Source organism: Chenopodium quinoa, unplaced genomic scaffold (assembly GCF_001683475.1).
Source record: "Chenopodium quinoa cultivar QQ74 unplaced genomic scaffold, ASM168347v1, whole genome shotgun sequence".
Classification (NCBI taxonomy): domain Eukaryota; kingdom Viridiplantae; phylum Streptophyta; class Magnoliopsida; order Caryophyllales; family Amaranthaceae; genus Chenopodium; species Chenopodium quinoa.
The window spans coordinates 4494972-4521390 of record NW_018742484.1 but is presented as its reverse complement, the minus strand read 5'-3'; the positions used below and the strand labels follow the sequence as shown (position 1 = coordinate 4521390).

General features: G+C 37.7%; 2 protein-coding genes across 3 annotated transcripts; both read right to left on the bottom strand.

Annotated features, from left to right (window-relative positions):
• Positions 1–13814: 13814 nt before the first annotated feature.
• Positions 13815–18731, bottom strand: LOC110719481 (transcription factor MYB3R-5-like). The gene is made up of 9 exons (XM_021898435.1): positions 18537–18731; positions 18001–18131; positions 17636–17690; positions 17419–17476; positions 17002–17096; positions 16775–16878; positions 16041–16169; positions 14893–15911; positions 13815–14281 (listed from the first exon to the last, which is right to left on the bottom strand). The coding sequence occupies exons 2-8, from the start codon at positions 18129–18131 to the stop codon at positions 14906–14908; spliced, it is 1578 nt and encodes a 525-aa protein (XP_021754127.1). The 5' UTR covers positions 18537–18731; the 3' UTR covers positions 13815–14281; positions 14893–14905.
• Positions 18732–20404: 1673 nt separating this feature from the next.
• On the bottom strand, positions 20405–24914 carry LOC110719480 (carbamoyl-phosphate synthase small chain, chloroplastic-like). 2 transcript variants are annotated; one of them, XM_021898434.1, is made up of 11 exons: positions 24706–24914; positions 24416–24589; positions 23462–23594; positions 23271–23359; positions 23029–23089; positions 22880–22947; positions 22636–22764; positions 22449–22558; positions 22009–22356; positions 21333–21498; positions 20405–21106 (listed from the first exon to the last, which is right to left on the bottom strand). In XM_021898434.1, exons 2-11 carry the CDS (start codon positions 24543–24545, stop codon positions 21057–21059), a joined length of 1284 nt encoding a protein of 427 aa, XP_021754126.1. In that variant the 5' UTR covers positions 24546–24589; positions 24706–24914; the 3' UTR covers positions 20405–21056. The 2 variants fall into 2 exon arrangements, with proteins under 2 accessions (XP_021754126.1, XP_021754125.1); XM_021898433.1 differs by having other exon boundaries at positions 23462–23600; positions 24706–24913.
• Positions 24915–26419: the final 1505 nt, after the last annotated feature.

Genomic DNA, 26419 nt, shown 5'->3' with positions numbered 1-26419 from the left:
GTGTTCTTTAAAAAGACGAGTTTTGTCAGCAATCTGAAACCCAGTTACCCGAAGGCGAAGGTTTCAGACGAGGCTGAATAAAAACCCTTAAAGAGTAGATAGAACCAAGAAAACTTTGAAAGAATAAAAATATGCAAATATTTATATAAATGGTGGCTCCAAGGCCTTTCATTAATTCAAAATGTACTTACAAAGATTGTTCTGCCCCGAAGGGTTTACACATGATATTTTTTCAGTACATCAGCGTTCCAGTGATTTTTCAACTCAGTTCCCTCCAACTGCCGAAGTCGGTATGTCCCTGGCTGAAGCTCATTACAGATTTTGTAGGGCCCTTCCCATGCAGCTGAGAGTTTTCCATGAATTCGACTTTTCTGAACTGCAGCAGCATTTCGAAGGACAAGGTCTCCAATTTTGAGAGGCCTTGCATGGACCCTTCGGTTGTAAAGTTTGTTGATTCTCTGCTTATAAGCAGCCATTCTGTCTCGGGCAGAGTCTCTTACTTCGTCGAGGAAATCGAGAGATTCCTTCATCAGTCGCTCATTCTCAGCCGAGAAGTGGTGCACTCGTAAGCTCTTAGAGCCAATTTCCACTGGAAGAACGGCTTCGGCACCATACACCAGTTCAAAAGGTGAATAGCCCGTTGCCTCTTTTTCAGTTGTCCGAAGGGACCAAAGGGTTCCAGGGAGCTCCTCCAGCCACTTGGACTTTTGATCTTCCACCCTCTTTTTGAGGGCATTTAGGATCTGTTTATTTGCAGCTTCAGCTTGTCCGTTACTTTGCGGGTGGCATACCGCTGAATATGCCAGTTTGATACCGAACTGGTCTGTATACCGCTTCAGTGGTAAGTTATCAAATTGCCTCCCATGATCGAAGACAAATACTCTCGGGATGCCGAAACGAGTGATGATATTTTGCCAGATAAATTTTCTGACAGTTTGCTCTGTAATGTTCGAGGCTGCTTCGGCCTCGATCCACTTACTGAAGTAGTCAACACCAACTATCAGCCATTTTTTTTGGTACACAGCCTCTGGAAATGGTCCTAGTATATCCAGTCCCCATTGGGCAAACGGGAGTGGATTAAGGATTGGCTGAAGATCCCTTGCTGGCTGGTGGATAACTGGTGCGTATTTTTGACATTTTTCGCATTTCCGGACCAGCTCCTTAGCATCTGCGATCATGGTGGGCCAGTAATATCCAGCCCTCAATGCCTTGTGGGCTAAGGTCCTTCCCCCGATGTGGTTCCCACAGATGCCGAGGTGAATCTCCCGTAGGATATAATCTGCATCTGTTGGTCCCACGCATTTCAGCAATGGGGCTGAGAAGGACTTTTTCAGAAGCTCCCCCCTGAAGAAAATGAACCTTGAGCTGGTTCTCTTCATCTTGGAGGCCAAAGCTCTATCTTCGGGAGTCTCTCCCCGAAGTTTGAAAGCTAGGATGGGGTCCATCCAGCTAGGCTCTGGGTCAGCGCAGCACACTTCAGGTGCTTCGTCGACACTTCTTTCTCGACGCACTTCCACATATACAGATCTATTCAGCTTAGTGAGAGTTGAACTGGCAAGTTTGGAGAGTGCATCGGCTTGAGTATTCTAACCCCTTGGGATCAGCTGAACCTCAAAAGTTTTCAGCTTTGCAATGACTGATTTGATCTTGGCAAGATAGGCTATCATGGAGGGCTCTTTGGCCTCGTAGCTGCCGCTGATCTGATATGCAACTAGCTGAGAGTCTGTTTTCAGGCAGACATGATCGGCTTCCAGGGAGATGCACAATTCTAGGCCAGCGATTGCTGCCTCATATTCGGCTTCGTTGTTCGAGGTCTTAAAAGAAAATTTTAGTGCATACTCGAAGGATTTCCCTTCGGGAGAGGTTATCACTACTCCTGCCCCCGAACCATTTTCGGTGGAAGATCCATCCGTAAACACGGTCCAGACTTTCTTTTCATTGTCTAGCGCTTCCTGGTATGAGCATTCGGCCAAGAAATCCGCTAGAGCTTGAGCCTTAATGGCAGCCCTCGGATGGTAGCTGATGCTGAATTCGGTGAGCTCAAAAGCCCACTTGGCCAGCCTACCAGATTTTTCAACTTTGCCGAGAACTTTTTCCAGCGGCTGATCAGTTAAGACCACTATCGGATGGCAATCAAAATAGGGCCTCAGCTTCCGAGCAGCTACCACTACCGCAAAAGCGACTTTCTCGAGTAGAGGGTAGCGAGTCTCGGCATCCGTCAGAGTATGACTGACGAAATAGATCGGTCGCTGACTTTTGCTTTCTTCCTTCAGCAGTACTGCACTGATGGTGGCTGGGCTAACGGCCACATACAGAAACAAAGTTTCTCCTTCTGCTGGGCTAGCCAGCGTTGGGAGTTGAGCCAGATGCTCCCGAAGCTGCTTAAAGGCTTCCCTTTGCTCTCTCTCCCAAACGAGCTCTTTTGTTTTCGGGAGTTTCAGGGCTTTGAAGAAAGGTAACCCCTTATCCGAAGCTCTGGAAATGAACCTCGAGAGGGCTTCCGTTCTTCCGGTGAGCCGCTGAACATCCCGCTTTGTTTTCGGCTCAGGAAGGTCGAGCGCTGCTTTGACTTTGGAGGGATTGGCATCAATCCCCCTCTTGCTGACTATGAACCCAAGGAATTTCCCTGACTTCACGCCGAAGACACACTTCTTCGGATTGAGCTTCATTTGATGCTTTCTTAAGGTGGCGAAGGTTTCAGCCAGGTCTTTAACATGGTCCTCAGATTTTTTGCTTTTGACGATCGAATCGTCGACGTAGACTTCCATGTTTCGGCCCTTTTGATCGGCGAAAACTTGATCCACCAGCCTTTGATAGGTTGCCCCCGCATTATTTAATCCGAAGGGCATCATTTTATAATTGTACACCCCGGCGTTCGTGACGAATGCCGTCTTTGCTCGATCGTCGGGGTGCAAGAACATCTGATGATACCCCGAGAATGCGTCCATGAAACTAAGCAAGGCATGGCCACTTGTCGAATCAACTAGCTGATCGATCCTCGGCAAGGGATAGAAATCCTTTGGACAAGCCTTATTTAGGTCCGTGAAGTCAACGCACATCCTCCAGGTACCATTGGCCTTCTGAACCATCACCACATTTGCAAGCCATTCTGGATACTGACAAGGCTCGATGAAGCCTGCCTCCAGCAACTTTTTGACCTCGGCTGCGATGTCTCGGTTCTTATTAGCGGAGTAATTCCGCTTCTTTTGCTTAATTGGTCGACACGTTGGGTCAACATTAAGCTTATGGGAGATGAGGTCTGGACTTATCCCGGGCATATCAGCTGCCGAGAAAGCAAACACATCTCTGTTGTCCCGAAGGAGCTGAATAAGTTCACAACGGGTGTTCGGATCAAGGTCCATCCCGATTGTTACACATTTCTCAACGTCTCCTTCGGCCAACTCAACTGTTTCAGTCTGTTGGTCCATGTCCATTGCTGATGGACTAGACTCTTCAGAATCTGGCCTGCTGCCTATGTCAGCAGGTGTTCCAGTCTTTTTGCTCTTCGGCTGGCTCTCTGAGTCTTTCGGTTCAGCTGAAGAGCTAGCCTTTTCCCTTTCGGGCCCTTTTTCTCTAGGCACAGATCCTTGGGCCGAAGCACTTAGGCCTTTCGGCTTTTTTGTGCTTGGCTCTCTTTCTTTTTCTTTCTCCTTCTCATCCCTGTCGTCATCTGGGCGACTACTGGATGGCTTGAGGTAGTTGCACCTTCGGGCGTCCTTTTGGTTGCCCTGTATCCTTTCGGGGAAGCCAACGTCTGAGACGTAAATCATCAGCTGATGATAAGTTGAGACGACCCCTTGGATCTCATGAATTATGGGTCTCCCCAAAATCACGTTGTACACTGAAGGAGCGTCAATGACCAAAAATTCAATCATGACATTCCTGGCTGCCTCATCGCAGCCGATGGTGACAGGAAGTGTCACCTTCCCATCTGGATAAGTTGAAGCCCCGTTGAACCCGGATACCGGGTAGGGTACCGGCGTAAAGTGCTTGGGCTTCAACTTGATTTGATTGTAGGCCTTTCGGAACAGAATGTTTGCTCCGCTGCCACCGACAACAAGGACCTTACTGACGTCCTGGTTGGCCACCGTGGCGATGATCACCAACGGATCCTCGTGGGGGAACGTTACCCCCCGGCAGTCGGCGGCTGTGAACGTCATGTTCGGCACCGGCGACTGGGGAGGCTGAATGTCAGCGTTGTTCACCTGGTGGGTCAGAGCCCTAAGGTGTCTCTTGTGTTCCCTCCGAGAGCATATTCCTCCCGAGATAACATTGATCGGAGAGAATTTTCCCTCTGCTTTTTTACTGTTCTTCCGGGGGAAGTCGAGGTCTTGCCGAGGGTCCTTTGCTGACTTCTCGGACTCCTTTTTCTCGCAGTGATCCGCGATGTATTTTTTCAAGTATTCCTTCCGGACCATGTCCTCTATCTGGTCCTTCAGTTGGATACACTCCTCAGTGTTATGTCCCGGAGATTCGTGGAACTCGCACCACTGATTTTTATTTTTTCGCTGATACCACTCTAGGAGTGGTCTCGGCTTTCGGTAACTCTGCTCCTCCTTCGTCACGCTGTAAATTTTGGCGCGTGGAAGAGAGAGCGGAGTGTAGGACTCGTATCTGCCTGTGTATGAGGCAGATTTTTCCTTCTTTGGGTGGCTGGCCGAAGATTGTTCCGAGGCCTTGGCCTTTCCCTTTGTCCTCTGGCCTTGGCCTTCAGACAAGGGTGTTTGTTTTTGCTTCCCTCCCCCAGATTGAGGTTGGGTTTTTGCTTTGTTCCACTCTTCGGCTCGGATGAATTTATCCGAGGCGCTCAGAGCTTCCTCCAAGGTCTGCGGGGTATGCATGACCATGAAGTCTAGGAACTTCCCGGGCTGAAGGCCATTCTGCATTGCAAAAACGGCTAGCCTCTGGTCCAGCTGAGAGACGCTGGATGACTCGTTGCTGAAACGGGTCAGATAGTCTCGGAGGCTTTCGGTCTCCCCCTGTTGTAGACCCATGAGTTCTGCAGTAGTCTTCTCTCGGCGGTTTGCCGTGGAAAACTTGCTCCTAAATTTGGAGGACAGATCATCCCACCCTGTTATAGAGCCTTGCTTTACTCCCTTGGAGATCCATGCTTGCGCGACCCCCTTGAGAGTGGTTGGAAATATTTGCACCAAGTCGCTTCGGATCTGGGGCAAAGATGCATATGAGCCTCATACGAGGCAACGTGGTCCTTCGGATCCGAAGTCCCATCATATGTGATGTGCGACGGTATTTTAACCGTGGGCACGTGCTCTTCCAGTATCCATTGCTCGAATGGGGAACTGGCGGGTAGCATAACGGCTTTGCCCTTGTTCCTGGCCGAAGGGACCGCGCTCCGCCCTCTTAGAGAGGTAGGAGTGGTTTTCGTCCCTGGCTAGGAAGTCTGGGCCTCGGCTGCAGGGAACGAGAGGCGACTGTGCACGCTCGGTTCCTTGCCGCCGAGTCGGTCGAGAACACTTCGGCGAACAGTCTCAGGTTGTTCTTGGCGAGCAGATTCTGGCCGAGAAGCTGAGCTGCTGCTCTTATGCGTTTCCTGTCGGGAGGTCGAGGATCCTCTGAAGAATTGAGGGTTCTTTTTCCTCTCTTTTTCAGTTTTCCAGGTATCCTCTTCCCACTCTTCCAGTTCCCGGAAGGAAGGAAGTTTCCCACCATCATGGTCTAGCTTCCTCCGCTGATGCCGGGTAGGCGGAGGAGTTCGATCGCGAGGTGGCCATATTTTGTGCCCTCATTGCCTCCATGAGCACTGCCAGCGCTCTTGCCACCTCCTCCGAGCTGGGCCCCGTCAAAGGGGTCCTCGGCTGAGTATGAGAATGAGAGCGGACGGTCGATGGTTGGCTTTGGGGCACTGAATGTGTCCTATGATCGGACTGACCCCTGCTAGACCGAGAGTGACTCGGCCTATGATGAGAGTTATGAATTACGGGAGAAAGGGAATCCTCCCTGTATGATCCTCCCCCCGAGCTGGCACCCTTGGGAGAGTTCCGGTCCGGTGAGGGTGATGGTGTAGGTTTATAAAAGCTACGTTTTCACCAAAAAGAGACGAAACTAAACGAACCAATTACATAGCTTAATTAAACGACAATTTTGCTTAACCTTACTTCTAGGCCTAACAAAACATACTACGTATGCATTTATTACATGCAGAATAATGTTATACTCCGTAGACAATAACAATTTATCAAAAATAATACAGTACATCCTGCCAGTAAGAAGGAAACAGATTGGGTTGAGTACTAATTAGGTAAATTCGTGAATAAGCATACCTGTTGCATACTCATCTATTGAGGGATTTGAAACAACATAATTCTCGCCAATCATATGTTTCATAAATTAAAAAAAAAAGTGTGTTAATATTTGTGGATAATCAAGATCATGTGTAGTTGGACAAATATATAAATTTTGTTAAATATTTTACCAATAGAAAGATGTTGGAGAGTAAACGAAGTAAAGAAGTAAAAGTAGTGTAGTAGTATTTCTCCGGTTATATTTTGCTTGTATAGTTCATAATAGTGAAATTGTCTTTTTATAGGCAAATTTTCTTATTAAAATATTTTGCATGATTGTACTTGTTACAAATTATTGTACTAGTTTACATGTTCATGTGAACTTCACTTGTAATTTTTCTTAACACTCCCCCTTGAATGGTCACATGAAATGGGGTGTGAGTTGCCTCATTAAAAACCTTGCTAGGTAAAAACCCTATGGGATAAAAACCATAGCTAGGGAAAAAGAGTACAACGATATTATTGTATTATATGTTTTGGTATACTGCCTCGTTAAAAACCTTGTCAGGAAAAATCCAGTGGGATATAAACCTAATCGAAGGGAAAAAGAGTGCAGTGTATATAATACTCCCCCTGATTTAAGCATAGTTCACGAAGATGTCGCATTCCAATTTTTGTGAACTAATTGCTTAAATTTCTTAGAAGGAAGTGATTTGGTGAATCGGTTGGCAAGGTTGTCACAAGACTGAATTTGCTGGATATCTATTTCCTCATCCTTTTGCAGATCATGTGTGAAGAATAATTTTGGGGATATATGTTTTGATCTATCTCCCTTAATATATCCTTCAGTTACTTGAGAGATGCATGTTGTATTGTTTTCAAAGATGATGGTTGGATTTTCTGTTATTTCTTTCATTCCACACTCTCCTTGGATATTACTAATCATCGATCTCAGCTATACACATTCTCGTCCTGCTTCATAAAGGGCTATCAATTCTTCATGATTTGAGGATGTCGTAGTCAATGCCTGCTTTGTTGATTTCCATGATATTGCAGTGCCACCATAAGTGAACAGATATCCAGTTTGTGACTTGGCATTTTGAGGATTCGATAAGTATCCAGCGTCTACATACCCAATGAGAGCATCATCTGGTTTCGATTGATAATATAAACCAAGGTCTTGTGTCCCTCGTAGGTATCGGAGTAAGTGTCGGACTCCCTTCCAATGCCTATTTCGGTGCATTGTTGTGCCTGGCTAACAAGTTCACAGAGAAAGCTATGTCGGGTCTAGTGTTGTTAGCTAAGTACATTAAGGCTCCAATTGCACTTAAGTATGGTACTTCTGGACCCAGAATTTCTTCATTTTCCTCTCGTGATTTGAATGGATCGTTTTTCATATTCAAATAACAAACAACCATTGGGAAGTTGATTGGAGTTCCTTTGTCCATGAAGAATCTTTTCAAAACTCTTTCTGTATAGTTTGATTGATGGACAAAAATACCATGACTCAAGTGCTCAATTTGCAATCCAAGGCAAAATTTAGTTTTTCCAAGATCTTTAATCTCAAATTCTTTTATCAAGTATTTTGCAGTTTTCTCAAGTTCATTTGGGGTTCCAATGATATTCAAATCATCAACATAAACTGCAATAATAACGAATCCTGATTGTGATCGCTTTATGAAAATACAGGGACTAGTTTGATTGTTTTTTAACCCTTCTCTCATAAGGTATTCACTGAGACAATTATACCACATCCTTCCAGATCGTTTCAATCCATAAAGTGACCTTTTTAATTTTATGGAAAGTAATTGTCTATGCTTGTGGTTTTCTGGTAGTTTTAGTCCTTCAGGGACTTTCATGTAAATGTTTGTATCGAGTGACCTATACAAATACGCAGTCACTACATCCATTAATTGCATTTGCAGTCCTTTTGCATCAACTACTGGAGAATATGTTTCTTCATAATCAATCCTTGGAATTTGAGAAAATCCTTGGGCTACAAGTCTTGCCTTGTATCTACCTATCTCATTTTTCTCATTACGTTTTCTCACAAATACCCATTTGTATCCAACGGGTTTTACACCTGCTGGTGTAAGAGTTATTTTTCCGAAAACTTCTCGTTTTTCAAGTGACTTTAACTCAGTCAGCATTGCCTCCTTCCACTTTGGCCAATCACTCCTGTGTCAACATTCTTCCACTGTTCTTGATTCAACATCATTTTCATCAGACACAATGTCAATTGCGATGGAATTTGCAAATATTTCATCCACGATAATATCTTTCCTATTCCACTGAGTCTTGGTAGAGACATAATTCATTGAAATTTCATTGTTATCGATGTCTTTGTCATCTTATTCATTCCCCGTAGGGTTGTCTTCTTGTTCTTCCCCTTTTGGATTATCATCATTTTCCTTACTTTCATCCACATTTGGTCTTTCTTGATCTTCTGACGGGGGAACGTCATTAGTCCCATTTTCTATTCCATCCAATCTTTTCAATTTACTTGGCTTAGAATCTTTTGAACCAAGTGCTCTCCTACTCTTTCTGCGTGCTTGAGATTCATTTCCAATGCCCTTATTGCTGGTTGGAATTTCAATACGTGCAAGGGCATTTTCTGCCGGTATATGTGATTTTATCACCTTCTTTGTGTCTACAAATGCATCAGGCAATTGATTTGCAACACTTTGTAAATGAACAATTTTCTTGACTTCTTGTTCACACATATTTGTTCGTGGGTCTAACATCAACAGTTGTGTTGCATTCCAAATAACTTCTATTTTTTTCTTGCGTGGGCCCACTTTCTCTCCCCCAAAGGCTTGGAATATTGTTTCATTAAAGTGACAGTCGACAAATCTAACCGTAAATAAGTCACCAGTCAATGGTTCAAGATATTTGATGATAGAAGGGGATTCAAACCGACATAAATTATCAGCCTTCTTTGTGGACCCATTTTTGTTCGGTGGGGTGGAGCAATGGGAACATATACAGCACAACCAAAGATTTTCAAATGTGAGATACTTGGTTCTCGACCACAAACAACTTGTAGTGGTGAGAATTTATGATAAGCTGTAGGTCTCAATCTGATTAGTGCTGCTGTATGTATTATAGCATGTCCCTAAGCAGATGATGACAATTTTGACCTCATTAATATTGGTCTTGCAATCAATTGTAATCTCTTAATTAGTGATTCAGCTAGACCATTTTGTGTATGAACATGAGCTATTGGGTGTTCAACAACAATTCCAATTGACATACAATAATCATTAAATGTTTGGGATGTAAATTCCCCAGCGTTGTCGAGTCTTATTTTCTTTATTGTATGATCTGGGAATTGAGCTCTTAATTTGATAATTTGGGCAAGTAATTTTGCAAAGGCAACATTTCTACTTGAAAGCAGACTAACATGTGACCATCATGTAGAAGCATCAATTGAAACCATGAAATATCGAAATGGTCCACATGCCAGATTAATTGGCCCACAAATATCTTCCTGAATTCTTTCCAAGAATTTTGGAGATTCAATAGCAATTTTGTTCATAGATGGTCTTATTATTAATTTGCCAAGTGAACATGCAGAGCATGTTAATTCATCCAATCGAGGAATTTGACATTTCTTATTGAATGTCCAACTGAATTTGCTATTATTCTTTACATCATCCCAGTTGCTGGATGTCCCAAACGATCATGGCATAAAATAATCAAATATTTGTCATCTAACTTCTGGTTAGATATCATATTAAATTCCACGGATCGTATGTTTATACGATATAACCCCGAAGAATATGCTGGCAATTTCTCATAAATGTGTTTCTTGCCATATTTTCCTACCGTGAGGCATAAATACTCCTTTTGACCTGTTGTCATTGTTTCTAAATGATAGCCATTTTGGCGTACTTCTTTAAAGCTTATGAGATTTCTTCGAGATTTACTCAAATATAAAGCATTATTGATTATCAATTTTGTTCCATTTGGAAACACTATACAAGTCTTTCCAGATCCTTCAATTAATTTAGCTGACCCGGAAATAGTGTTTACATTTGCTTGAAACAAGTGTAGTTGTGAAAAATATTTTCTATCCTTCAAGATAGTATGTGTTGTTCCATTGTTTGTCCAAAAGGCATTGATATTTGGAACCAACTTCGGTCAGATCCATATCTTCTTAAGATAAATATGAGATTAGTTTAGAATAATATCATACAAACTTTTATTGATGATAGAAATTAAAAGTACATGACTAGAAATTTAAAATACATTACATAAAAGAAAATACATTAAAACATAATATATTTTACATTAGTAGATGGGAAATCTAAGCATTGTTATTTTCTCCAATGATGAAATCATTTCCAATTTCAGCATTATCCATGAAATAATCAGACACATCAAGGCTGGGACAAGGAGCATTTTCTTCGTAAACATAATTTGCTTCTGCATTTTTCCCTTTGCCTTTTACAAAAGCTTGGTAAAGATATACCAAATGTTTGGCCATACGACAAGTATGTCCCCAATGCCCTGTCATGCCACATCTATAACATGTGTCTTTTTCTTTTGAAGGAGTTTGTTTGTGGCTTCCAGATGACTGTCCCTTCTGTTTCTCAGAATTTTTGAAATTATTGTTTCTTTGAAAATTATTTCTACCACGTCCACGGCCTCTTCCACGACCATTGTAATTTCCACGTCCACCTCTTTGTGTAGCATTTGTCTCGGGTAGATAGGAATTTGTTGCATTTGCTTCATGAGTGGCTAATGACCCAGTTGGTCTAAGATTATGATTTTCAACAAAAGATTATTATTTTGTTCAGCAACAAGCAATATACTCATCAATTCATTAAACTTTTTAAAACCTCTTTCACGATATTGTTCTTACAACAGTATGTTGCTTGCATGAAAGATAGTGAGTGTTTTTTCAATTATCTATTCATCGATGACTAGATGATCATAATATCTCAATATAGATACTATCTCATGTATGGTTGAATTGTAATCAATTACAGATTTAAAATCCTGAAACCGTAAATTTGTCCAGTCAAATAATGTCTTAGGAAGGAGCACCCTTTTGTGGAGTCCAAATCTTTTATTAAGGCAATCGTATAATTCTTTGGGATTTTCAACCATCATGTACTCAGTTTTAAGGCCTCATGTAAATGATGCCTTACTAACACTAAGGCTTTTGCCTTTTCTTGTTCAATAACAGGTTTTACAACCGTCATTGCAGAAGTGGTAGTATCAGTTGTTGTTTGACCAGAAGGAATTTTATTATCTTTAATAGTGTGCTCCAACCCTTGAGCTTTCAAATTCATCATGGCATCCACTTTCCATTCAAAAAATTTCTTTCCAGATAAATCTAGAATGCTGAATTGTCTTTTCATAAGATCTCCCATTTTAACTACAACAAATTATGTGATAATTGTTCTATAATAATAAATCATATGTACAACACATATGTTTAATTCTTCCATATTTATAGTTTGTTAATGAAACACGTGATAATTAAATTTATTTAACAATAATAAACCATAAATAATATAGTTCTTTTCTTCCCCTTGGTTTATTACTCTGAGTAATTATATAATTAGGCAAAAAAAATCATATTAGTCGCAAAAACAGCAAAACGACAACAACAACAGTAGTAACAATAATTATAATAATAACGATAATATTATACAATGATGACTAATAACAGCAAAACAACATAATAAAACAAAAACAAGCTTTTAATCTACCGAAACGACAAAATAAATGGGCTTCATTTGTACATAATGACAAAAATTAATATTGCTACTAACAGAACTACAAGCGTCATAATTAGAAAAAAAATTGTTTTATTTTCCTTAGATCTTCCTCAAAAGTGAAGATGTGGGTGTTTTTGGTTGCCGTCGGCGGGAAACATATTGGAGAAGAAGGGGTGATTTTTGGATAAAAAGTGGGAAGGGATAAGAGATTTGTGGTGAAATCGGAGAAAAATCTGCCTTTTATAGAGGTAGGTTTATCCGTTACTATTTTGTACAACTGTAAAAATATCATATAATAGTCTAATGTATTAGCAAAAAATTATGGTCCAAATATAAATATTTATAATTATGAAAGGTTATCACACTGGGAATGCAAGCCATAGTGGTCCGAGAGTCCTAATATCTATAAAATATAATGGGTTCGAAAACGGAAAGAAACTAAAAAAGTACGTAAATGAAAAAAAGTAATAAGTATAAAAAGGTTGCATCTTTTTGTCAATAATATGCATGCAAAGTTACTACTCCCTCTGTTTCTATTTTATTGCCCCATTTAAATATACACGGTCTCCAAGACGCGTCTTAAAACGTTTATATCTTTATGTCTATACACGTGAAAATTATAAAAACATGATATTAGTAAAATATACAACGAGACAAATCTAACAAGACTACTCATGACTATATTATTGTATATAGATTAACGGCAATTTATGGTCAAAGTTTTCAAAGTTTGACCCAAAAAATGACAATGGGGCAAAAATAAAGGGACGGAGGGAGTACTAAGCAATTGTAATAACTAAAATCAAATTTTACGTAAAAGGTGAGTATGTAATATCAACATGTAAGAATCACACAAAAACCAAAGTACCAACATGAGTTGAATAAAAAAGAACAAGGGAGGATAGTAATAATTTCATAAGTAAGAAATTTTTTTCACCATTGTTTTTGAAATATAATTTCCACAATATATATGATATAGTAAATGTTTGAGTTTCTGATATAAAATATCTCAAATATGGGCAACTGTAGAGCATACTCCTCAAAACATTTAGAAATAAATAGTATTATTTGTTATAAATTTTGAAAAGTAGGTATAAATATATCTAACTAACTAAAATTGGTGCTGATAACATATAAATATTTTACCAATAGAAAGATGTTGGAGAGTAAAAGAAGTAAATAAGTAAAAATAGTGTGGTAGTATAGCTCTGGTTACATTTTGCTTGTATAGTTCACAATAGTGAATTTGCCTTTTTATAGGCAAATTTTCTTATTAAAATATTTTGCATGATTGTACTTTATTACAAATTATTGTACTAGTTTACATGCTCATGTGAACTTCACTTGTAATTTTTCTCAACAGATATGTCACTTATTGGCTATCCATAAAATTTATACATGTACGTCATGTTACTCGTATACCTTGATAAATTATACATATAAATGATGTACTTCCTCCGTCTCAAATTAAATGTTAGTTTGTTATATATCATAACAAATTTAACAATACATTTTGACAACATTTATAACAAAATTGACAACCATACAGGGGAAAAAAATTATCAATTCTGATATTGTTACTTTAGATCACTATTTTTAAAATATTAATTTTTTTTTATAATACTTCATATTACGTAATTAAATATATCGATGATCAAAATTGTATTTCAATAACCGTAACATGTCAAACTTGACAGTTTGGGACGGGAAGCAATGATATCTCGACTGTTATACGACGTATTATACGCCAAAACAGTTCTTGAATAAACCATGTACATCCATATGACCATAACATAACACTTTTCCTTAATGGCTTTCTCTCAAAGAGTTAATGAGAAGTGTCCATAAAACAGCAGATAAATTCAATGAGTAAGAGATCTCCTTTTTTATTTCTTCAAAGATTGTCTCACTGGTGAACTAAACAGGTTACAAAACACCTTATTGCCAAGATACAGGCGCCAAGCCGCCAAGCACATTAAAATTGGGTCAGTATGCTCTAGAAAGCTAATGGAACACCAACAGAGAGCTTCGTTACATCCTTGAATATTACCATGGTTCCCAACTTCTTCCTTCGGTACAACCAATTTTATTAGAAGATAATATGTACAATTTTTATGAATGTTTTCCAAAATTTTGTTATCTAAGGAGCTACCAGTTCTAAAAAATTTACATTTCCATTTATTGTAAGGCCAAAGTTTAAAACATGCCTTTCTTTTCACCTATTTAGGTCGAGTCTCATCTCACTCTCACCTTTCTCGTCCAAGTTGCTAGACTGCCCAACAGCCACACAAAAAACAGCTTCAGAGTCTGCAAGTACACAGCTTATATTATTAGTATGCCATATAATATCAAAAACACATCAGAAAATGCAAGTTAAAGTAAAGCAAGACTTTCTGGTCCTTAAGCAGGCAATGCAACAATTGAGCGTTCATTTAGCAAGCCTTTAGCAATGCCATTGTTTCATTTACAAGAAATCATGTTATCAGCAACATTGAATCAGATAAGATTTAAACTGACACTACCATGCAGCCAGTCAAATATCACAAAACCAACTAGACAGATTTTAGGCCTGTAAGTAGGGCAATCCCAAGATATAATTCTGTATGGCTTATATAAAAGAAATTTTAGAATGTGTCCCTTTACTGAAAACTGCCATACACCTACACAATGTGATGCCGGGTTAGGGAGAAGGCCGGGAATGTTGGCAACAGAAGAATAAAAAAATAAAAAAAAAAAAAAAAAGAAAGAAAGAAGAAACAACCTACAAGCTCATAGAATGTACACATATCAAAACCTATGGATATTGAACACCACTGTATAGTATCAGGCTTCAGAGGAACAAAGAACAAAAAATTGTAAAATGCTATTAAAATAACAGGTCAATTCAGGGGAGAGGGCATCAACAGATCAGAAGTTACCAATAGGGTAATATCAAGATATTGACATTGTCTTCAAGCCAACATCACCTGGAGTTGCAACAGAGGCGCCACATTTCACTCCACCAACATCTGCTTCCATGTCAAATGAAAGTTCAAGGCATCTCTCAACAGGCTTAGGAGCTGCTGAAGTTTCAGCCTTCCTGACATCTTGCATTCCCATACCTTTCTCGACGGAATTTCTCAATTTACTTGAACTTTTCTTTCTTATTATAGAAGGCATGCTAAAGCTCATAGCAGAGTTCCTCAATATAGATTCTGGACTGCCACTACTTGTAGGTGTATATACATGACTAGGTGGTGTAGAAAAATACAATGGACTATTAGTTTGAGCATCATTGTTCTCTACATAATTGACTCCATATACCTGGCCAGTCTCTGAAATTCTTACTCCAGGAGGCTCATAGCACAGACTGCCGTAACTTGTATCTTCAGAATCCGTAGATATACCATTAACTTTGTTTTTCTTCTTGCCCTGAGCATCATCCTCACTGAAACCAGACATTCCTAAACTCAAGAAAGGCTTGTCTAAACTCCTGAACACCTGATCAACAGTTTTGCTACCACTTCTTGGCCTTTTGGGAGACTCCAGTGATAACATAGTTAAGGGTGTAGCCTTATAGTTTGTTGAAGGAAAATTCAAGCGAGAACCTACAGTAGCTATACTAGATAGCTGAAGATCTGCACCAAGAGGAGCATCTTTTTCATCAAACAACATCCTGCTTGGTCGGTCTAGTCTAATTTCTGAACGGTAAGAATTTCCAGGAGTATTTCCAAGGGCTAATTCAGTAGAGCAAGTTTCTGTACCATAGATTGATGCTGTGCAGCTATCTTCATAAACATTTGCTGCTGCTTTGACTCTGCAGAGGTCTAACTTTCCCTCATAACAGTTTGTTTCGAATGTAGTCTTGTTTATGCTCTGGGTAGAACCATGTGACGATCTTGCATCCAACTTCTTTTTCAAAGAGCTATTCCAGTGATTTTTTATGGCATTGTCTGTCCTGCATGTTTCCGATACTAAGAAGTCAAAACATAATTACTGCTGAAAATTGACTACGCCAAAACAGTAAACAATCTGTACCATGTCAGCATTTAGTTCATGGTAAGATTGCCAATTCGAATACAAATACCTTCCTGGAAGAAATCTTGCTATTTCTGCCCACTTGTTGCCATATCTCTGGTGATAGTAAGTAAGAAGTGATTCTTCCTCCTCTGTCCAGGCATCTTTCTTTATTGCAGGGTCAAGATGGTTGTGCCACCTACATGAGAACCAAAAATGAGGGGGCAAAAAAGAAAAACCAAAACTAAACAAAACAAAACTTTTGCCTCTAACCAATTGCCTTGTATTCTTATTTGCTTTTAGTGAGCAGAGATGCAGAAACAAAGAGAAAAGAGAGAGAGAGAGAGAGAGAGATCATAATAGCTACATATATAATTTACATTTCGACCAGAAAAAATAACAATCTTTTCTTACCTATCATATTAGAAAAAACAGAGATTTCCCTTTTCGATTTTCATCATTTTTAAATAAGTATATTTTAGAATCTTTGCCTATCTTCTACTGTCAACATTTAGCATTAGTAGTGGGAGTAATTAGGCAATGCCAGATGATCCCTCTTTTAACCATCCAAACCTTTTATCCCAAACAAGCAAATTATAATGCACAAGCACTTTCCCATCGTAAACATTTAGCTAACAACCATAGCTGTCTAACTGATAAAAGTAGAACAGAGAAAATCATTCTAGGCAAAATGTGTCAGAAGGTAATGATCGGAAAATAAAATTTCACCATATCCTTTCACACAATATTCATAAATTTTCGCATGCCAGGATCAGGGATATAATGCACTAGAGCAATTGTTACCTCTCTCGACATTGCTTGCCTATCCGACCAGGCAACCTCTTTGCAATGACAGACCAGCTCTTGCAACCATGCATCTGAACCATCTCCATGATACAATCATCCTCCTAAAAGATGATAGATAAGTAAATCAAACACAATATTTATAGGCATCAGCAATATCAACAAGCACAATATCGAGTCTCCAGAAGCAGCTTCCAGTGAGAAAGAGTTTAAATTGTTTAATTCACCTCCTTTGTCCAGGGTCCTTTAACCAGTTCGGGATTAAGAACTTTTTGCCACCGATGTAGGCATTGCACATCCGTCCTTCCCGAAAAATGCTCAGCTGTAGGAAATTCAAAGACATAGTCAATAAACAGCTTATAAACAACTACAAGAACTTTACTAGATACAACTAAAGTACATATTGACCATGTAAAAAATTCAACACACATAATTTCCTTGATCAAGCATTTAACCTTTTTATGTTAAACAGCTAAATTCAAACTGATTGCAATGCCATCAAGGCCTATCATATTTCAGCTGAACAAAATGGTAAATTCAATAAACTAGACTAAGTTTCTTACAACAATTAACACTAAATTTTTAAACGATTCAGAGTACTAAAAGAACAAATGAAACTACTATGTATAAAGGTTGGCACTCGCCTATTTTTTTCCAATTCTTCGCATTGTGTTTCTTTACAGCAGCTGCGAGAAGATTGTCCTGTTTTCAAGATCAGCAAGCCAACACAAGGTTAAACACATTGGTATTAATCAAGTCATACACTACGTCACTATACATACACATCTGATCAAACACTAAACTAGTGTAAAATTTAAAGCATGATTATCAAATATGGAGGATCTAAGAGCCACCACTCACCTCTTCCTCTGTCCACCCACCCTTCGATGAGCGTCTTGTCGGACCACTTGTCCTTCTAATCAACACAAACATCAATGGATCAGCCTCTACCAATAATTTGAATGGCTATTTCAACACTAAAGAACAAAAACACCTCCTCAAACAGGCAAACTAAAGTATAAACATTGTTACATTGATAAATAATTATGCATATAGCCAAGTTACACCAAAACTCGACCCTCACCCAGTCACCCTCCCCATACACACACTGCACCGCGAACATTATTACTCACATAAATTGCGTTTATGGAATACGAAAAATGGTTGGACGAGTAGATCGTCTAGAATATGAAAGTTTAAATTTTGAAATTAAGAAAAATGCATACCCGCGCAATGGTGTAGATCTCGGGGTAGCATTTTCACAACTGCAACACGACATCGACGAATTCGAAGCAATCGTAACACCATCAGGAGACCCTAAATTCCACTCATCATCCTCATTCTTCACCTCAATCATCTTCATCATCCCAAAAACAATTATTACAACAACTAGTTCGTCTTATTGATCAAATCATACAAAAATCACAATGACAAAAAAAAATTCTGCACCAAAATTTGAAAGAATACAACGAAAACATACAGATTCCAAAAAATTCAGGTTCACTGAAATCATCATAATCACAAACTCTGTTTCTTCAGTAGATATTAATTAAAAACTTCAATCAAAAATTACTATTAAATGCAAAAATAAACGATCAACGTATAAATTGAACTTAATAACTCAACCTCATGAATAATATAAATTCCTGGAAAACCGACACAAAATTCATCCGTTACCAGTTGACAAAATTACGAATATTTCCATAATCATATAAATTAATAACTCCACAATGTTAATAAATTAATTTTGGAAAGAACTAACCTCAAAATTCTGACAATTCGTAACCGCTAGCTAGAGAATCAAATTAGAGAAAACAAAGAATGATTTTTTTTTTTGTTTTTTTGGGAATTAGGGTTTAGTTTTTGGGTAGAATGAAGTAGCGGGAAAATATATGAGAGAGAAAAAAGGGGAAGAGGAGAGAGAAAATGGAGTTTTAACGGGAAGTGTTGAATTGAGGAAGTTTAATTTGGGGTCACTTTTAAATGCTCTGCCTTTTTTTTTTCTCTCTCTCCTCTAACGAAAGCTTACGTTAGAAGTTACTACTCCACAGTCCACACCTTTGCACTACTCCGTAACATATAGTCAAGGGCTAGGCGCTCATTGTCAATATAGAGTGAAGGCTCTGTTCACTTCACTTTACAAAAATAATATTAAGTAAAAATTATTTCAACTCAGTAAAATTAATTTTAATTCAGTAAAAATAAGTTCAGTTCAATAAGAATAAGTTCAGTTTAGTAAAATTCAGTAATTATAAAGAAGAAATATAATAGAAAATCAGTAAAAATAATTTCAATTCAGCAAAAATAATTTCAGTTATATTTCATTTTTAAAGTTACTGATTTTTACAGAACTGAAATTATTTTTACTGAATTGGACTTATTTTTATTGAACTGAACTTATTTTTGCTCAACTGAAATTAATTTTGTTGAACTAAAATTATTTTTACTGATTTTGTATTATTTTTCTTCTTTATAGTTATTGAATTTTACTAAACTGGACCTATTTATACAGAACTAAAATTATGTTTACTGAGCTGAACTTATTTTTATTGAACTGAAATTATTTTTACTTAATATTATTTTTTTTAAGTTGAAGTGAATAGGGCCTACCTTCGTTTCATATTTTTTACAAGTTTGGAGTATTATTTGTGAGATATAAAATATTCCAAAGTTGCAAAAAATATGAAACGGAGGTAGTACATTGTATTCAAAACATAAACACAACAATTTTGACTTAGAAATAAATTGCACATTTAATCAAACAATATGCACCATTAGAATGAAAATTTTACACACTATCTTACTCATTTTATGGATCTTTTCATTTGAGTTGAAAATAATGTGACAACTGACAAGTAGTTGAATTCGACCGACCTAATTATTTTACGCATATAGTGACAAGTCGAGTTATAACCCTTTTTTAGTGAGGAAAAGTTATTAAGCCTATTAGTTGTGGTGGTTGCTTTATTCACTATGTTTCTATGCTAGCTTTAGAGCTGATGAAATCTTGACCTAGTAATTCGGCAGTAGCGGTTAAGATAGTTGTTAGCGTTTTAACCAGGTCAAAACATTATTAAGAAAAAAAAATGTTTTCGAGGAAGATACCATGGTTAGCTTTAGGATACAGAGTATTTGAGCCATGAAAGTTTTTGTAGTTACTACTTCATAGAAAGTAGTAAATAATAGTCATATAAATAAATCTATAGTTAAGATTTTCAAGGCATTAATTTGAAATATTGATGCAACTTTAGTACTGTATAATGTATATACATCTTATAAAGTGAAATAATTAAGCATTAAATACGAGTATATATTAGTGATACTTATCAACTAGATATTCTGTATAATATAAATTCCGAAAATAATGATACTGATCAACATGAGCTTTTTTTTTTTTTTTTTTTAAAAAAAAAAAAAATCAATTCCGAAATTTATTATCAATATTCCATGGACCTGTAATTACCAGATTCATGACGAACATACACAGAGAGAAGAAAATTACGAGTAGCTTTTATTTGGGCAAAGCTGTAGTGATACTGTAAATCAAAAGCTTTTTTACAAGGCTAAAGCTAGTCTTTCCCCTTCAATCATAATGAGTTTAGTAAATAAAGAGTTTACAAAAGCTTGAAGATTAGAGCAATAGCTTTCTGGTAATGAAAATAGAAGGTTCTCATACAATTTAGAAACCGAAGGCAAGCTTCCAAACTACGGCTGAGCCTTCACTTTCAGAATAAAGAGAAGATTCAAACAACGCCTTGGAGCTTAAAAAAGTACAAAATTAACTACATAGAAAGCTGTAACTCTGTTAGGGCATTCATACAATGAACATAAGCGAGGTTTATTCAATCTAGCATAGGCAATAAGAGCTCCGGCTATACAATGTTCGACATCCAGCCAGTTGTGCATGACTATTGTAACCTTGCCTGTGGCTGTGTTATGAACCCTTGTTTAACAAAGTTTCTAGCACAGTTGTCTTTGGCACACGAAATTATATCTCATGGCAAGAATTTGGGCTTTTGTAGTTCATATTTCCTAGTTTTAGCTGTTGTACTAGACTTTCTAGAATTAAGATACAAAATAAAAACCACAGATTTACGCAGCATCAAAACAACTTATACTTCACAAAACAGACTACAAAGGAGCATTTTCCAAGACATCACCCTGTTCCTAGATCCTTGTTCTTCAAAGACATCGTGCAAAGATCTTCTGCAAATGGATATACTTTAACTGCAGAATATGTAGACTTGTAACCATGTCCAACAATAGCAATAACCTCACTAGTTCAAGCATTTCCTTTCACTCGCCTCATCATGTCAACAAATTCTCCAAAAACTGTAACAAGAGAAACATCAATTCAGAAAAAGGAAAAAAAAAACACCCATCCGCCAACATAGCAACTCATGCATTAAACTCGATCTATCAGATGTTGAGCTAGAAACTAAGCTACAGCAATTAGTGTTAGCATATGATAGAGATTATAAACAAGAGGATAAATGGTTGGGTATGTTGCAGTGAGATTGAAGTGAATCAAGATATCTTAAATGGAAACTGTAAATACCAGGGTCTGAATCATGGGGTCCTGGTGATGCCTCAGGGTGATATTGGAGGGACATGATATTCTTTGACGGAAACGCAAGACCGGCACAGCTTTCGTCATTAAGATTGATGTGCGTCACTTCAATTCCATCAGGAAGTGATGCAGGGTCTACTGCATAGTTGTGATTCTGTCACATCATACATAAACAATGAAGATTATTTTGTTATATGTTTAAAACAGAGATTGAATGCATGGATTTAATCTTTAAGTTCCACCATTATATAATTACAGACGTTCTCAATTCTATCAAAGAATATGCTTATCCACCTATGCAGAAACTATACAGTATGTCATAAAGATCAGTTGCAAACCCAAAAGTATCTTAGGGAAACATGTTAGGATATCATAACACTAATTCTTATTCTTCGAAGTGTTAAAAACTCCACACTCTGCATTTCCGCTCATATATCAAGAAGTCCCTCATCTTCAGCCAGGAAATAGTTTCAAAAATTAATAATACATAAACTACTAGTGAGCAATTATTTTGTGGAGCCAATAGCCAGTTCTCTAAACATCAGTAAACAAATGAGGAGTGCGGGAACACAACGCAAGGAAAAAAGATGAAGCACAAAACTCGTAGGAAAAATTATGCAGAATTAATAACGGGATACCAACAAACCACTTATGAATAAAGTACCTGTGAACTAATTTCAACCTGACCATTTCTCAGATTGCAAACAGGATGATTTCCTCCATGATGACCAAACTTCATTTTATAAGTCTTACCACCCAATGCCTGACCCAGCAATTGGTGCCCCATACAAATTCCGAAAATCGGGACTTGTCCAATTAATTCCTTCACTGTATCAACAGCATATGGAACTGCTGAAGGATCCCCTGGACCATTGCTGAATAGAATGCCATCTGGTTGCAATTTTAGGGTCTCTGACGCTGGCCATGTTGATGGAACAACAGTAATTTTACATCCATATGATGCCAGACGCCTCAAAATGTTATGCTTGATACCAAAATCATAAGCGACCACCTTTATTTTGAAAACACGGCCAGACAGAATTGATCAATGAGATTTTACAACCAAGTACAGGGTCAATACAGCAGTAGTAGCAAAACACAGACCTTGAAAGTTTCTCCAGGACTTCCATTTGTATTAAATTCCCAATCATTGCCAGTTTTATCAACCCACTCATAAGGAGCTAGACATGAAACACCACTTATCAAATCAACACCTGCAAAATTGTAACCAGAACTTAAAATCACAATACATAGAAAGCCTAATCCATTTTCAACACTAAGTAAACATTACCAACAATGTCCCAAGAACGAGCCATTTCTAATAACTGGTTGTCTGATTTTGATTCTTCCGTGCTCAACACACCAATAAGGCTCCCATCTTCCCTCAATCTACGGGTGATAGCACGAGTGTCAACATCATCTATTCCACAACACAAACAGTTTGACAGAAAGTCAAAAGGCAAGCAAATAAAAACTAACTACTGATGCATGTTCTTTGCCAATCAAAATTTTCAAAATTTTGGCTTCTAACTTACATATACCCATGATGTTTCTTTTGGATAAATAATCTCCAAGTGTCTCAACACATCTCCAGCTTGAAGTGCTGCAGAAACAAGAAAAAGATAAGCACATATGGAAAAATTTAGAAAAGCGATCACTAAGGTAATCATGGAAATAGTCCAACCTGATGCTTAAGCTTCTAATCACCAGACCAGCAAGAAAGCATTGACTTGACTCTTGATCATCTGCAATGATTGTATCCTAATCTAGTTACACATCTTTGACAGATGAATTGGCAACAATTGTAAACTATGTTGCACAGAAATGGAAACAGGTAAAGAGGAAGCGTAAACGTAGCATATTGAAAACAGATACATCAATCATGTACGACTATTCCATGCATCGGAGGAAATAAACGTTACTCACCAAAATTCACACCAGTATTCCCTATATGAGGGTTAGTCATCAGTACAAACTGGCCAGCATAACTAGGATCAGTTAGAATTTCCTGATACCTGAAATATAAAACACTTAGATTACAAACCGAGCCAAGGGTGGAAGCAGGTAATGAAATATCAGCAAATGAGGGAACTTTTAAACAGTCAGGGTCCGCTCACCCAGTTAATGAAGTATTGAAGACCACTTCACCAACTTGTGTCCCAGCAGCACCAAATGACTTGGCCTTCCAAATGGTACCATCCTCTAGCACAAGTCTAGCATCTGATACCTTCCATGGTCTGCCTCCTGACCCTGTGGCTTAAAAGAAATGATATTGCAGATATGATTATTGGACAGAATACTGGAAAAGAGCAGAAAGAGCAGTAACAATCTAAGCATTCTTGAAGAATATCGATTTCAGTTGGCAGCAGTAACAAACAATTGACAAATTATTAACATAAAGTGTGCGTTGAGGACTTGAGGTCGTTTACAAACACAAGCACACACAGCAAAGGGAGAGAGATGCATTCTCATCTAAGTCTCATATTCAACCCAAGTGATCCAACACCTAAACAAACCAAAAAAAAATAGTTCCCATTTTCACATGAAACCAACCACACTCCACAACAACCTAATTACTTCCATCACCTACAAACTTCCACCACAATCTAATTAGTTCCATCGCCTAAAAACTTTAACCTTCCACCACAACCTAATTAGTTCTGTCGCCTAAAAACTTCCACCACATCAACAGTGTTATCTCAAAAATGTGAGTGATAAAGTTTTATTCTTTTGGGGTACTAATAGCAGCAAACCAACTGATGATAAAAAAGACTATTGGAGATGTAACTATTGTCAAATTATTCTAAGTTAGTGATCAAAGATTTAAATTGCATTTGTCTCGTATACATAGTTTGCTAATCCTGTACCCACTTCAGCAGTGTATAATACGAAGTAGTAGCATTACAAACCACTCATCCAATTCTTTACTTAACATAGTATTAGCAATGTCGGTCAGCAATATGCAATACTAGTAAATCAAAAATTAAGAACTAAAAAGCAATAAGTCTTATTATTTGTATCATGTGTTCAGCAAATACTTTGAAATATAGAAGAATGCTCATAATAAATACCTGAAACAGCAGCATTTTCGGTGAGAGAAACAACAGAGCACTTGACCCTGAACAACTTAAAATCTCTCTTTTGAGGAGAGCAAATTCCCAAAGGAATTGCCACTGCCAAATCCATTGCTCTACATGCCATATTCTTGGTAAATAGTTTCACGCACTAGAAGCTCAAATTATTTCCTGAACAGAATTTTGTCATGGGCATAAACAACACAGCAAATTATTAGTACTAAATCTTGAATACTAACCATTTTCATGGTTTGATGTAATTATGCTCATTCATCGCATTATTCTACCTTATTAGGGTGCTTGTTGATGCCGGCAACGAGGCAGTGACCGTAGCGGCGGTCGTGGCTACCTTCTTCTAAGCTGCGGACGAAGAAAAAGATGGGAAATGAGGATTGAAGGTTGAACTTGTAAAGAGAGAAGAGGGAAAGATGATTTTAGCAAGAGAAACAAAATCAGAGAGAATTAGGGTTTATTTTTTAGGAGGAAAGGCCTGCCAAAAGGGTTAGGAGTAGCTGGGCTTATATACGGGCCGAAATTCGGTTTCATATTCAGTTTTTGGTTTTTTACAATCCCAAAACCAAATTCTAATCGAAATCCAAATTTTATTTATTATTTTTTTTTTTCAATCTAATCCGATCCGAATTATAGAAAAAATCTGATACATATCAAAAATTCGGTTCAGTTTGGTTCGATTCGGTTTTCAGTTTTTATCCGAATTAGTTTCACCCTATACCTTACTCCCTCCGTTTTTAAATACCTCCGTTTCTCTTGGGCACATATGTCAATGTTAATTTTTTATCAATATTTTTTTAATTATCAATAAGTATAAATTCGAACAATTGAAAATTAATAATCTATTTATTGTGACAATTTTAACAAGTACTCACAAGAGTATATTATTTTTTTGTATAAATTACAAACATTAATCAAAGTATGACAAATAAATAGTGCAAAATGTATAAATGGAGCAAGTATTTAAAAATAGAGGGAGTATTTATTTTGAGAAATTTATGAATGTAGCCTATGTAGCATAGATTTAAAAAAAAAAAAATTAAAAACTGTTTTTTTTTTTTTCCTTGAAATATAGATTAAAAACTGTTTAAGCCTTGCTAAAAATATCACAGTATCAGTATCAACAAGAACGGCTACATTTTTCTAACAAAAAAAAAAGAACGGCTACATTAAAACATCATCTCATTCTTTCAGTCACATACAGATTCAGTTTTCCATTCTTTGACTCACTATACACGCCGGGCGAAACACCCTTAATGTCAGAATCCTCTCAACAGACATCTGAACCAACAAATCCTCAACAACAATCTACTTCTCAAACCACTCGTTCAAGGCAATTCTCATCAATGTTACAGGAGCTGAGCTCGAGTTCTAGTTCCGATGATGGAGATGAAGTTAATGGTCCGTATACAAGTGAATTGCATTAGCGTACAGCCAGCAGTTTAATAACTACTCCGTAGCCCGTAGGAGTCTAGGAATTACGTATTTGTGTAGGGAAGCATATTTTTGGTCTTGTGAAAGTTATGTTGCAAAACAGCAATGTTCCGAATTTGGAACACCTGATGTACTTGTTTAGGTGTGTATTAGTCGTTCTATGTACGTAATATTGTAATCTAAGCACTTGCTCAATATTTTGTACATTTCACTAGTATTTTCGGCTTATGGTTAAATTCATGATAGCAATTAATTAGTACAATTACAATTATGCATGATTCAAGATTTTCGTCTCAAAAAATAAATGAATAATGATTATATAATAAATATGGAGTAGTAGTGTAGTAACAATTATTCTGATAAATACAACTTTGATAATTGTAAAAGACATTATTGGCAGGCTTGTTTACTTTGTTAAGCTGCTTCAGCCAAACAAGAGTGGTATTTCAATCAAGCAAATAATTGACATCATAATCCTGTCTTTGGGTAGTAGAGTCCTCGTCTGCTTATTCGCTAGCTTGAGTATCACTGTATCAGCACACACTGCCTTAATGG

What these genes read in the sequence shown, in the direction of transcription:
- LOC110719480 (XM_021898433.1), bottom strand. Translation starts at nt 24,545, where the DNA reads ATGGCATGTAGAGCAATGGATTTGGCAGTGGCAATTCCTTTGGGAATT. An exon ending in AAGAAACATCATGGGTATAT is followed by an intron (nt 22,765 to 22,879) that starts GTAAGTTAGAAG and finishes GTTGTGGAATAG; the next exon opens with ATGATGTTGACACTCGTGCT. An exon ending in TCGTTCTTGGGACATTGTTG is followed by an intron (nt 22,559 to 22,635) that starts GTAATGTTTACT and finishes ACAATTTTGCAG; the next exon opens with GTGTTGATTTGATAAGTGGT.
- LOC110719481 (XM_021898435.1), bottom strand. Translation starts at nt 18,131, where the DNA reads ATGATTGAGGTGAAGAATGAGGATGATGAGTGGAATTTAGGGTCTCCT. An exon ending in GTGGGTGGACAGAGGAAGAG is followed by an intron (nt 17,477 to 17,635) that starts GTGAGTGGTGGC and finishes TCTTGAAAACAG; the next exon opens with GACAATCTTCTCGCAGCTGC. An exon ending in GGCAAGCAATGTCGAGAGAG is followed by an intron (nt 16,170 to 16,774) that starts GTAACAATTGCT and finishes GTTCTCATGTAG; the next exon opens with GTGGCACAACCATCTTGACC.